The 14,065-nt window shown below is 48.3% G+C and overlaps 1 protein-coding gene across 3 annotated transcripts in view; it reads left to right on the top strand.

Annotated features, from left to right (window-relative positions):
• Window positions 1-14,065, top strand: part of fbxw7 (F-box and WD repeat domain containing 7) — a 92,161-nt gene that overhangs the window by 66,060 nt on the left and 12,036 nt on the right. For 2 of the 3 annotated variants that reach the window (XM_029749742.1, XM_029749744.1), the window contains exons 4-7: window positions 1,926-2,060; window positions 7,021-7,144; window positions 7,396-7,532; window positions 8,759-8,872. In XM_029749742.1, coding sequence (XP_029605602.1) covers window positions 1,926-2,060; window positions 7,021-7,144; window positions 7,396-7,532; window positions 8,759-8,872 — 510 coding nt within the window. Of the gene's footprint in view, window positions 1-1,925; window positions 2,061-7,020; window positions 7,145-7,392; window positions 7,533-8,758; window positions 8,873-14,065 lie in introns of all 3 variants that reach the window. The other variant, XM_029749743.1, reaches the window with a different exon arrangement.

Genomic DNA, 14,065 nt, shown 5'->3' with positions numbered 1-14,065 from the left:
GCATAACCAATGGGTGTTAAGTCGCCTGCCAGCCAGCGCTGAGTAACCACTCAGTAATCCAACCCTTTTGCCCTGGTTCGAGGAGTACTGCTTTGAACCCAACTCCCTGATTCCCTTCCTAGCTACCAGCACAGCCAGCTCCTCCTCCTCCGGCGGCGTCAGTCTAACTGCCAAATTACAGATGCTTTACATGCCCAATGCTTTCCATCCTCCATGCCCCCCTCCATCCTTCTCTCTTATAATCACTGTGTTACATTTGAGCGCTCTCCCAAAGGAAAACAACGTTGGCCCCAGCATCTAGACACTTGGTCTAGTTACTACTACAGCCCTTGCTAGCTAAGCTCCACAGTTTGGCTTTGAGCTTCAGGCTGTGAGCAGTGCTGAATATTCAGCCAGGAGAAATCCCCCACGGAGCATAACTAGGTAATAACAGTGCTGATGAGGGCCAGGCGCTTGATGTGGAAATAGCCTTTTAATGTGCCTGTTGCTAGTGTAGTTAGCGGCGAGGTGCCTTGGGCTAACTGGCTTATGTTGAGGGAATGTGTTATTCACTTGCGTACACATGACCAAAAGTATGTGGACACTTACTCGTCGAACATTTCATTCCAAAATCATGGGCATTAATATGGAGTTGGTTCCTCCTTTGCTGCTATAACAGCCTCCACTCTTCTGGGAAGGCTTTCCACTAGATGCTGTAACATTGCTGCGGGGACTTGTTTCCATTTAGCCACAACAGCATTTGTGAGGTCGGGCACTGTTGTTGGGCGATTAGGCCTGGCTCGCTCTGTGCAGGCCAGTCAAGTTCTTCCACATCGATCTCAACAAACCATTTCTCTATGGACCTCTTTGTCATGCTGAAACAGGAAAGGGCCTTCCCCCAAACTGCCACAAAGTTGGAAGCACAGAATCGTTTAGAATGTCATTGTATGCTGTAGTGTTAAGATATCCCTTCACTGGAACTAAGGGCCCTAGCTTTACTTTACAGTTGGCACTATGCATTGGGGCAGGTAGTGCTCTCCTGGCATCTTCCAAACCCAGATTTGTCTGTCGACTGCCAGATAGTGAAGCGTGATTCATCACTCCAGAGAACGTGCTTCCACTGCTCCAGAGTCCAATGGCAGCAAGCTTTACACCACTCCAGCCGGTACTTGGCATTGCGCATGGTGATCTTAGGCTTGTGTGCAGCTGTTTGGCCATGGAATCCCATTTCATGAAGCTCCCGACGTTGCTTCCAGAGACAGTTTGGAACTCGGTAGTGAATGTTGCAACTAAGGACAGACTATTTTTACACACTACGTGCTTCAGCACTCGGCGGTCCCGTTCTGTGTGCTTGTGTGGCCTACCACTTTGCGGCTGAGCCGTTGTTGCTCCTAGGTGTTTCTAATTCACAATAACAGAACTTACAGTTGACCGAGGCAGCTCTAGCAGGGCATACATTTTACTAACTGACTTGTTGGAAAGGTGGCACCCTATGACAATGTGCCACGTTAAAAGCTCTTCAGTCAGGCCATTCTACTGCTAGTGTTTGTCTATGGAGATTGCATGGCTGTGTTCTTGATTTTATACACCTGTCAGCAATGGGTGTGGCTGTAATAGCCGAGTCCACTAATTTGAAGGGGTGTCCATATACTTTTGTATGTATGCATTGGCACACAAATGTACACACTTCCACACCTATGCAAATTGGCTTCAAACACTTACATTCCACCACTCTTCCAGCAAGCACCCTTGTATGCCAATATAACGCAACACACACTAAAAACAACTACTTTTACAATCAAGTACCATCAACACAACCGACATATGAAGTCCTCTCCATGTACTTCTCTCCTGCCCGGTCCTGTGTATTCCACAGCTGGAGTACTGTACCATCGACACATCCCATCTAACCCTGCTCTCCCTCGTCCTCCTGTGTGTTTTTCCAGAGCTGGAGTGGCCCAGAGAAGCTGATGGCGCTGGATGAGTTGATCGACAGCTGTGAGCCCACGCATGTCAAACACATGATGCAGGTCATTGAGCCGCAGTTCCAACGCGACTTCATTTCCCTGCTGCCCAAAGAGGTGACAACCCCTTTATAGGTCTTTCTAATCCCTTCCTCTCTTTCTTAATCCCTTCCTCTCTTTCTTAATCCCTTCCTCTCTTTCTTAATCCCTTCCTCTCTTTCTAATCCCTTCCTCTCTTTCTTAATCCCTTCCTCTCTTTCTAATCCCTTCCTCTCTTTCTAATCCCTTCCTCTCTTTCTTAATCCCTTCCTCTCTTTCTAATCCCTTCCTCTCTTTCTTAATCCCTTCCTCTCTTTCTTAATCCCTTCCTCTCTTTCTAATCCCTTCCTCTCTTTCTAATCCCTTCCTCTCTTTCTTAATCCCTTCCTCTCTTTCTTAATCCCTTCCTCTCTTTCTTAATCCCTTCCTCTCTTTCTTAATCCCTTCCTCTCTTTCTTAATCCCTTCCTCTCTTTCTTAATCCCTTCCTCTCTTTCTTAATCCCTTCCTCTCTTTCTTAATCCCTTCCTCTTCTTTCTAATCCCTTCCTCTCTTTCTTAATCCCTTCCTCTCTTTCTAATCCCTTCCTCTCTTTCTAATCCCTTCCTCTCTTTCTTAATCCCTTCCTCTCTTTCTTAATCCCTTCCTCTCTTTCTAATCCCTTCCTCTCTTTCTAATCCCTTCCTCTCTTTCTTAATCCCTTCCTCTCTTTCTTAATCCCTTCCTCTCTTTCTAATCCCTTCCTCTCTTTCTAATTCCTTCCTCTCTTTCTAATCCCTTCCTCTCTTTCTTAATCCCTTCCTCTCTTTCTTAATCCCTTCCTCTCTTTCTAATTCCTTCCTCTCTTTCTAATCCCTTCCTCTCTTTCTTAATCCCTTCCTCTCTTTCTTAATCCCTTCCTCTCTTTCTTAATCCCTTCCTCTTTCTTAATCCCTTCCTCTCTTTCTTAATCCCTTCCTCTCTTTCTAATCCCTTCCTCTCTTTCTAATCCCTTCCTCTCTTTCTTAATCCCTTCCTCTCTTTCTAATTCCTTCCTCTCTTTCTAATCCCTTCCTCTCTTTCTTAATCCCTTCCTCTCTTTCTTAATCCCTTCCTCTTTCTTAATCCCTTCCTCTCTTTCTAATCCCTTCCTCTCTTTCTTAATCCCTTCCTCTTTCTTAATCCCTTCCTCTCTTTCTAATCCCTTCCTCTCTTTCTTAATCCCTTCCTCTCTTTCTTAATCCCTTCCTCTCTTTCTTAATTCCTTCCTCTCTTTCTTAATCCCTTCCTCTCTTTCTAATCCCTTCCTCTCTTTCTTAATCCCTTCCTCTCTTTCTAATCCCTTCCTCTCTTTCTTAATCCCTTCCTCTCTTTCTAATCCCTTCCTCTCTTTCTTAATCCCTTCCTCTCTTTCTTAATCCCTTCCTCTCTTTCTTAATCCCTTCCTCTCTTTCTAATCCCTTCCTCTCTTTCTAATCCCTTCCTCTCTTTCTTAATCCCTTCCTCTCTTTCTAATCCCTTCCTCTCTTTCTTAATCCCTTCCTCTCTTTCTAATCCCTTCCTCTCTTTCTTAATCCCTTCCTCTCTCTCTAACCCCTTCCTCCTCCCTCTCTCTCTAACCCCTTCCTCCTCCCTCTCTCTCTAACCCCTTCCTCCTCCCTCTCTCTCTAACCCCTTCCTCCTCCCTCTCTCTCTAACCCCTTCCTCCTCCCTCTCTCTCTAACCCCTTCCTCCTCCCTCTCTCTAACCCCTTCCTCCTCCCTCTCTAACCCCTTCCTCCTCCCTCTCTCTCTAACCCCTTCCTCCTCCCTCTCTCTCTAACCCCTCTCTACCCACTTGCTTTTCTATCTCCTAAAGAAGCGAGAACCAAAGCCCCCTTACCACCTTAACTCTCCCATCTCCCCATCCATCCATCCCTGTTGCCCAAAGAGGTGAGAACTGAAAGCTCCCTGAGCTGTCTTCTTATCTCCACTTAACTCATTGGAAATAGCCTTAATGGCACCTTTCGGTGGGTGTGTCACCCTTCGCTCAACCTGAGGACTAATAACACCGGGCCAGTGTGTCTCTGTTCAGGACTCTATGCTCTCAGGGGATCTGTCTTAAACAGCCTCCTGTCACTCCTCAGAGGTCCTTATCAGAGTGACTGTCTCAGTCTGGCACCTGCCTTCCTGTCTGTCAGGTGTGAGGGAGGTCTGGACAGGGAGGGGGAGAGGGGAGAGGAAGGCAAGGTGTGGAATCGTCTGTAATGGGGGGAGGGGGGGAGTGAAGGGAGATGTGTGGGAAGTAGTCTGTAATGTTCCATAATGGTCTAAATAGCCTCCCCCAGCTTGCTCCAGTGGCCAAGCCCCTTCAGACGGTTTGTTTAACAGAGGTTGGAGCATGAGGCAACCTGTCTTGCTCCCGCTCACTGTTGCCTTGTTTAGTAGAGGTTGGAGCCTCAGGCAGCCTGTCTTGCTCCCTCTCACTGTTGCCTTGTTTAGTAGAGGTTGGAGCCTCAGGCAGCCTGTCTTGCTCCCGCTCACTGTTGCCTTGTTTAGTAGAGGTTGGAGCCTCAGGCAGCCTGTCTTGCTCCCGCTCACTGTTACCTTGTTTAGTAGAGGTTGGAGCCTCAGGCAGCCTGTCTTGCTCCCTCTCACTGTTACCTTGTTTAGTAGAGGTTGGAGCCTCAGGCAGCCTGTCTTGCTCCCGCTCACTGTTGCCTTGTTTAGTAGAGGTTGGAGCCTCAGGCAGCCTGTCTTGCTCCCGCTCACTGTTACCTTGTTTAGTAGAGGTTGGAGCCTCAGGCAGCCTGTCTTGCTCCCGCTCACTGTTGCCTTGTTTAGTAGAGGTTGGAGCCTCAGGCAGCCTGTCTTGCTCCCGCTCACTGTTACCTTGTTTAGTAGAGGTTGGAGCCTCAGGCAGCCTGTCTTGCTCCCGCTCACTGTTACCTTGTTTAGTAGAGGTTGGAGCCTCAGGCAGCCTGTCTTGCTCCCTCTCACTGTTACCTTGTTTAGTAGAGGTTGGAGCCTCAGGCAGCCTGTCTTGCTCCCGCTCACTGTTGCCTTGTTTAGTAGAGGTTGGAGCCTCAGGCAGCCTGTCTTGCTCCCGCTCACTGTTACCTTGTTTAGTAGAGGTTGGAGTCTCAGGCAGCCTGTCTTGCTCCCGCTCACTGTTGCCTTGTTTAGTAGAGGTTGGAGCCTCAGGCAGCCTGTCTTGCTCCCGCTCACTGTTACCTTGTTTAGTAGAGGTTGGAGCCTCAGGCAGCCTGTCTTGCTCCCTCTCACTGTTACCTTGTTTAGTAGAGGTTGGAGCCTCAGGCAGCCTGTCTTGCTCCCGCTCACTGTTACCTTGTTTAGTAGAGGTTGGAGCCTCAGGCAGCCTGTCTTGCTCCCGCTCACTGTTGCCTTGTTTAGTAGAGGTTGGAGCCTCAGGCAGCCTGTCTTGCTCCCGCTCACTGTTGCCTTGTTTAGTAGAGGTTGGAGCCTCAGGCAGCCTGTCTTGCTCCCGCTCACTGTTGCCTTGTTTAGTAGAGGTTGGAGCCTCAGGCAGCCTGTCTTGCTCCCGCTCACTGTTGCCTTGTTTAGTAGAGGTTGGAGCCTCAGGCAGCCTGTCTTGCTCCCTCTCACTGTTGCCTTGTTTAGTAGAGGTTGGAGCCTCAGGCAGCCTGTCTTGCTCCCTCTCACTGTTGCCTTGTTTAGTAGAGGTTGGAGCCTCAGGCAGCCTGTCTTGCTCCCTCTCACTGTTGCCTTGTTTAGTAGAGGTTGGAGCCTCAGGTAGCCTGTCTTGCTCCCGCTCACTGTTGCCTTGTTTAGTAGAGGTTGGAGCCTCAGGCAGCCTGTCTTGCTCCCTCTCACTGTTGCCTTGTTTAGTAGAGGTTGGAGCCTCAGGCAGCCTGTCTTGCTCCCGCTCACTGTTGCCTTGTTTAGTAGAGGTTGGAGCCTCAGGCAGCCTGTCTTGCTCCCTCTCACTGTTACCTTGTTTAGTAGAGGTTGGAGCCTCAGGCAGCCTGTCTTGCTCCCGCTCACTGTTACCTTGTTTAGTAGAGGTTGGAGCCTCAGGCAGCCTGTCTTGCTCCCGCTCACTGTTGCCTTGTTTAGTAGAGGTTGGAGCCTCAGGCAGCCTGTCTTGCTCCCGCTCACTGTTGCCTTGTTTAGTAGAGGTTGGAGCCTCAGGCAGCCTGTCTTGCTCCCGCTCACTGTTACCTTGTTTAGTAGAGGTTGGAGCCTCAGGCAGCCTGTCTTGCTCCCGCTCACTGTTACCTTGTTTAGTAGAGGTTGGAGCCTCAGGTAGCCTGTCTTGCTCCCGCTCACTGTTGCCTTGTTTAGTAGAGGTTGGAGCCTCAGGCAGCCTGTCTTGCTCCCGCTCACTGTTACCTTGTTTAGTAGAGGTTGGAGCCTCAGGTAGCCTGTCTTGCTCCCGCTCACTGTTGCCTTGTTTAGTAGAGGTTGGAGCCTCAGGCAGCCTGTCTTGCTCCCGCTCACTGTTACCTTGTTTCTTCCCATTTAGCTGTTTCTGCTTTGCTTCCCATTTGTTCCCTCCTCTCTCTTTTCTCTCTCACACTTTTCTGTCTCTCTTCTCTTTTCTCCTCTCTTTTCTCTCTCCTCTCTCGCTCTCTCTCGCTCTTTTTTGCTCTCCTCTCTGTCTCGTTTCTCTGTTTTCTCTCTGTCTCTCAGGCTGGAGAGTGATAGGGTGTGGTAGGCACTAGGCAGAGTAAAGAAGCTCCAACAGAACAAACCCTGGGGGCAGTTCAGTGGTATCCATATATGGATGAGACTGAGACATGTAGTAAGACAGAGACACCCTGTTATGTAACCAACTCAATACACAATCAGTGGTTCTGCTGTGCTGCATCGATGAAACACTTTCAAACCCTCTCAATTGCTCTGGATCGTCAATAATGGCTTGGGGATGAGGTATGTTTGAGTTGTAGAGCAATGGTATTGAATTATAGAGCGCTATTATTTTAGGAGGTGTGGGGTTGGCCAACTAGACCCAGACCACCCACTCAACCACGGCAACGCCCTTACGCTGTAAAATAACGTTCTCTCCTCTCTCCCTCCATCCTTCCTCTCCTCCGTCAGTTGGCCCTGTACGTGCTGTCGTTCCTTGAGCCCAAGGACTTGCTGCAGGCCGCTCAGACCTGTCGTTACTGGAGGATCCTGGCTGAGGACAACCTCCTCTGGAGGGAGAAGTGCCGGGAAGAGGGTCAGTCTAGACGCATTTAGCCAATAGGAATCACTGAACCGGTATACGGGCATGACAGGCACAAGTACTGGCCGAAAGGAACATGCTGAAGTAGTTTAAGACCATGATTGACACCAGCATTGGCCAGTATGATCAATCTTGAACAATGGTCAGGCTAGATTGACAAGGGCCTGAGCAAACAGTAGATATTCTGCTTTCTGACGCAGTCTCGGACTGACACTGCTCCTCTCCTCTCATCTCTTCACAAGCAGGCATTGATGAGCCTCTAGCCTTCAAGAAGAGGAAAGTCACCAAGCCGGGCTTCACCCACAGCCCCTGGAAGTGTGCGTACATCAGGCAGCATCGGATAGATACCAACTGGAGGAGAGGAGACCTCCGATCACCCAAGGTAGACATTTTGTCTTTGCTTCCCCACAACATTTTATATAATTAAGCAATAAGGCACCTCGGGGGAGTGTGGTATATGGCCAATATACCACGGCTAAGGGCTGTTCTTAGGCGCAACGCGGAGTGCCTGGATACAGCCCTTAGCCGTGGTATATTGGCCATATACCACACTCCCCCGAGGTGCCTTATTGCTATTATAAACTGATTACCAATGTAAAAATGTTTTGTCATACCCGTGGTATGCAGTCTGATATACCACGGCTGTCAGCCAATCAACATTCAGGGCTCAAACCACCCAGTTTATAATATAGATAATTGTATTTGCATTCATCATTAGCCCACAGTATTTAATTCTGCTTCAGTTCTCAACTTTGGAGTTGGTGGTTTTGTATAAAACTTAGAATCTAAAGCCTTTTTTCGTTCCTTATTAGACGGTTTCATTATATCTTAACACTCCCTTGAGACTCGTATGGATTTTATATAAAGCGGCTTTGAATTAGATCAGGCGTCCAAGTCGATAAGGCTCTTATGCTGGGTTTTATTGGAAGCCATAGGTGGGTCAGTTCTCAAACTCTCCTAAAGAAGATTTTTTTTTTTTTATGGTAGTTATTCTCTAGAGCTCGACATGACCTCAATTCTACTTCTACATGAAACTGCTGTTTCTTGAGTGTTTCGGCCTCTCCTGTTTTCAGAGTTTAAATTGAGCTTGACTAGCAAGGGAGAGTGATCTTCCTAATATGCCTCGTATGGCTAATTTCAAAAAGCCCTCAGGTCCTTTTGTGACTGTAGAAGGAATGGCTGACGTAACCGTGGTTACCCCGCTTGCTCTTCACACTCCCCTGCGTCCGTCTGTAACGCGCTCTGTCATTCGCTGAGTTGGCAGTTCTGTGACCCCCCCCTGTGTTCGTCAGCTGAGTTTACACACACACTCACAAGTCTTTTTGAACGGGGGTCTCTACACCTGCAAAGCGCCATCGTGACATTTACCTCAAGTCTTTGATGTCTGGAGAAATACAGCCTTTTTATTGTTCCTGTTTGTTTCTTGACAATTTATCTTATTCTCCTTCACTCCGTCCCCTCCTTCTCCGCTGTATCCATCTCTCTTCCCGTTCTCTCCATCCCTCCCTGTCATCCATCTCTCTCCTTCCCTCCCTCCCTCTTCTCCTTCCCTCCCTCCCTCTTCTCCTCTCCATCTCTCCCTCCTCTCCATCCCTCCGTCCTCTCTAGGTGCTTAAGGGTCATGATGACCATGTCATCACCTGCCTCCAGTTCTGTGGTAACCGTATCGTCAGCGGCTCGGATGACAACTCGCTCAAGGTCTGGTCGGCTGTCACAGGAAAGGTAAGACTGTCACTCATCCCTCGCTCTCCAACCCCCATATTGAAACTAGTCCAGACCTTTTTGACTACAGAATGTAGAAAATTGCCATTGTCTCAGTTGTAGACTGGTATGGTACTGGTATGTAGATTGGTATGGTACTGGTATGTAGACTGGTATGGCACTGGTATGTAGACTGGTATGGCACTGGTATGTAGACTGGTATGGTACTGGTATGTAGACTGGTATGGTACTGGTATGTAGACTGGTATGGTACTGGTATGTAGACTGGTATGGTACTGGTATGTAGATTGGTATGGTACTGGTATGTAGATTGGTATGGTACTGGTATGTAGATTGGTATGGTACTGGTATGGTACTGGTATGGTACTGGTATGTAGACTGGCATGGTACTGGTATGTAGATTGGCATGGTACTGGTATGTAGATTGGTATGGTACTGGTATGTAGATTGGTATGGTACTGGTATGTAGACTGGTATGGTACTGGTATGTAGATTGGTTTGGTTCTGGAGATTATGAATAGGAGTTTAAAAAGGGATGAAGTGTCTCTTTAAGTCTCATTGGTTGTTCCATCCCACTGCATCAGTGTTATGTGGAATGCATACACATAGTAATGCGTTCCTATTCTGAAGGAACTCATTACAGCTCGTGTATTTCTCATTACCGTCTCATTGATCTGTAATGAAGCATGTTAGCAGGAAGTCAATCCACATGCTATGGCAGCTCTTTAAATGACTTAGTGTGTCTTCACTCAATACCTCAGATTCATGATCAAGGGATTGTATTGATTTTTGCATTTTAAGGTTTACTCAAATGCATAGGCTACAGTATACTGCATACTGGAGGTTTTACTCAAATGATACCGCTTGATGCTCCAGAATCTCCCTGAGACCCTGACCAGATTTGCAATTGATTAGTGACATCGTTCAACATTGGCACATAACACCGCCTGTCCTGCAATACTGCAGCATATTGTCTGGAATCTTCCTCCTCCTGCATTTAGTTTTTGTCCCAAATGTCACCCTATTCTCTATGTAGTGCACTACTTTTGACCGGACACCTATGGGCCCTGGTCAAAAGTAGTGCACTACGTAGGGGACAGGGTACCATTGGAGATTGAGCCGTAGGTATTGTGCAGAGAGCCGGTGAAAGATCTGTGTCGTCAGACAGGCGAGGGAGGGGCTGTTGGTATTCATGACTGGGACTGATGCGGTGACACGGACCTTGTGTTGCTGGTTTATAGGGTCCACTAAAATGGTGGCGCTGGTGTGGGCCTCGCTGAGAGAGGGAGAGCAAGAGGTAGGGAGGCTCAGGGACTATTGTAAATCACCTCTTCCCTGGTCTTCGCCGATTCCATTTTCCCTGGAGCTCTTAATGAAATTTCTCCTTTAGGACAAAGCTCTCTGGCTTTTTAAAGTGCAAGGAGAACAACTAAGGGAAGGAACAAGTTTCAGATGTTGTTCTATTCTTGCATGGAAAATTACAAATACACTCTGAATGCGTCAGTGGTGCCCAGGTGCATGAAACACTGAAACACTGAAAAAGCAGCAGCGTCGTGTCTCATAGCAGAAAAGCTTCCTCCCTTTTGATTGCATTGGGCACTCAGCCAAGCAGTGATTATACAGTCTGTCGGTCTCTCTCAGCGTTGTGCTGATGTGAACAGATCAGTACCAAGGGCATCTGATAGTGAAGCCATGCGGATTGTCTCTCTTCCCACCACCACCATTAGGGTAATGTCCATCCGGATGACTTGTAACTCTCAGGTTATTGCTGCAGTGACTTGCTCACACCATGCTGTGAAGACAGAGGTTAGAACAGGTGTGTGTGCGTGATTAGTCATCGTAACCCAGCAGGCTGGCCCGAGGCCATTCTTTTCCCACGTCCCATGATGCACCTGGGCTGGATCCACAAACACCGCCCCCACCCCTCCCTCCCTGCCGTGTGGTTGGTTGCCTTTTATGCCCCAATCAGCTGTTCCTGTGCCAGATTTGTTAATTTCATTATGACAGTCGAGGTCAGAGCTGTAGAAAGGTGAGATCAGTTTGGAAGAATCTAGAGACCATCTTCGCCTGGGCCAGATTAGTTAGTTTGCTCTTGTTTGTTGAAGTCAGGACTGAAGCAATTTGAGCTGATCCTAGATCAGATTTCCTTTATTCGCGCGCTCTCTTTTGCCGTCTCGCGCGCGCACGCTCTCTTTTGCCATCGAACGCGCGCGCGCTCTCTTTTGCCGTGTCGACCGCGCGCGCGCTCTCTTTTGCCGTGTCGACCGCGCGCGCGCTCTCTTTTGCCGTGTCGAACGCGCGCGCGCTCTCTTTTGCCGTGTCGAACGCGCGCGCGCTCTCTTTTGCCGTGTCGAACGCGCCCGCGCTCTCTTTTGCTCTCTCTCGCGCTCTCTTTTGCTCTCTCTCGCGCTCTCTCGCGCTCTCTTTTGCTCTCTCTCGCGCTCTCTCGCACTCTCTCTCGCGCTCTCTCGCGCTCTCTCTCGCGCTCTCTCGCGCTCTCTTTTGCTCTCTCTCGCGCTCTCTCTCGCGCTCTCTTTTGCGCTCTCTCGCGCTCTCTTTTGCTCTCTCTCGCGCTCTCTCTCGCGCTCTCTTTTGCGCTCTCTCGCGCTCTCTTTTGCTCTCTCGCGCTCTCTCTCTCTGCAGTGCCCTTATATTCACCATCAATCATCTCTCGCTGTGACAAGCCAGGCTTGTTTTGACCTGACCCCTGGATGACCCCTGCCAAAGAGTAGTCCAGTGCTGCTACTGCATTTTTCTTCCTGATCCTGCTTCTGTTTCCACAGCAAATAGCCAAAATGTCTGCCTGGCTGCCAGACAGGACTGTAGCTTCTCTCTCTCTCCTCTTTCTCTTTCTTTACAGATTGTCTGACCTTGGGTTGTGGGTGTTCTTATTTATTCTTACGTGTGCTATGCCTGTGTGTGTGTGTGTGAGTGTGTGTGTGTGTGATGCCTGTGTGGGAGTACGTGTGTGTGGGAGTGTATGCCTGTGTGGGAGTACGTGTGTGTGATATGCCTGTGTGGGGGAGTGTATGCGTGTGTGCGCTCGCTTGTGTTTCCTCTCCTACCTTGGCGTTCCACTCCAAGTCCCAGCTTAAGTGGCGTAAACCTTCAGCCTCACAGGAGTACAGGGAAGTCTATTCCTACCCAGCTTTCAGCAGCTAACATCCAGACTAAGGGCTTATTCACCGCTGGATCAATAGGAGATGGAGAGAAACCCACGCTTGAAAATGGACTTTGAAAGACATGCATTTCAGTCTTTCAAGTGATGTATCAATGCCAGGTGCTACTTTGAGGAGGTCCAGGTTTTCGCTCTTCCGTTGTCGTTTTACTGGGATATTACAGAGGGACAATGTTGACTCCCTCTCTAGACTGGCCTCCATGTCCGTCTGAAGCATCTATCTCCAATTGATTTGTGTTTTTTAGTTCTGTTGTCCTTCATCTGCGGCCCACAAGGTCTCGGTCCGGACGCGCTCTCTGTTTGGTTTGGGGACGCTTTTATTTTGAAAAAGCTAAGCTGGCACAGACAGGAATGTCACAACTAGAGTGCTTTGAATTCCTCTGTCCCAAAAAGAATGTGCAGTCTGAATATGACTTCATTATCCCAGCCACTAGATTCAGTGATTAGACCAAGCTTGTGTCCAAAATGGCACCCTATTCCATATATAGTGCACTACTTTTGGCGAGGGTTCTGTCCCTGACCGGTGGAGGGGGGAGTAGTCAAGTGAATGAAATTTTTTGCTGAACATGTTCAAATGTAGAGAACAAACACAGTGCAAAGCCTACTGTTTAGAACTAATGTTATGGACCTCTATCCCTTCTATGGCATGTTCAGTCCCCCAGTTGCATTTCTCCAAGTAGCACCTGGCATTGATACATCACTTGGAACAAAATGGAACAAGACACGTGTCTGGTGCTGTAATGTCTCCATAGATTTTCCCCGTTAGACATGGCTCTCATGTACAACGTATCCCTTCCAACAACATTAAATGGTACATTTCCATCGCGCGTCATGGTAGAATGTCTTCAGATCAGATAATGGATCTTCCACTGTTGTGGAATTTAGCTTTTCATGTCGCCAATGAAAGATTCCATCATTATCTAAGACTAGGATTGTTATTCTTGTCCTTTAGATACCAGAGGGTTCTCTCTCACTCCGTCAGTACTATCATACAGTGTGGGAGGGAATCACGACACCCCACTGTGAGCAATCAAGACATGATTGCACCAGCAGATTACTCTACAAACGCTTCCTTGACTCATCTCCTTCAGAGACTGGCTTGCATCCCAAATGGCACCCTATGCCCTTAATAGTGCACTACTTTTGACCAGGGCCCACAGTAGGGCACTATAAAGGGCATAGGGTGCCATTTGGGAAGCACAAACCTGGAATTCCGCATTGCTCTGCGGTTAAGTAAGATAACGGCACGCAATTGGAGGTCTTTTAAAACCGTTTGCTTTGAGACCGAAGAAGAGGAGGCTAGAAACCACAATGCCGTGAAATGATGGTCTGGGCTTAAAGGGAGAGCTGCTTCGATTTGGCTTCATTGTTGACGCTCGTATTTTTTTTTTTTGATTTTTTTTTTGTACATATTAGCATTTTGTTTACTGCAGCCCCAGAATTTAAATTGTCTGTTAGTTTTCCTCAGTCTGTCTGTCTTCAGTAGACTAGCGATCAGATGTTGTCGTGGAATATGGTGCTGGCTGCTGAGTCCATCTGAGGCATGCACCTTTGTCTTTGCTGTCCTTCGCTTTCAATGAGAGCTGTCAAGGTTCGATCTACACACACAGTACACACACACACTGTACACGCACCCAGTGCTTCAAAAGCTGTCTGTCTGTGCGCTAGAGCGGTGAAAGTCCTTGTGCCCGTCAACAGACAACTCTGCTGCCTGTCACACACACACTCCGCTGCCTGTCAGGCTGATCTAAAATGGCAGGCAAACAGCCTGGCAGGCAGGCAGATTCCCTCCATCACAGAGAGGAAAGGCATCTTCTGTTATGCCAGATGCCCCACACACACACACACACACACACACACACACACACACACTCTAGCTGTGTATTCCTGGTTCACCTTCACCTCAGATAATAACATGTAAAGCTCCAGACATGACTTATTGAGTGTATACCTCATAATGAGGCCATTGATCTCCTTGTATATGAGAACTACATGTATTGAACTGAAGCAACACA

The sequence above is a fragment of the Salmo trutta genome, chromosome 4, assembly GCF_901001165.1.
Source record: "Salmo trutta chromosome 4, fSalTru1.1, whole genome shotgun sequence".
NCBI lineage: Eukaryota > Metazoa > Chordata > Actinopteri > Salmoniformes > Salmonidae > Salmo > Salmo trutta.
This window is presented reverse-complemented; position numbering and strand designations above follow the sequence as displayed.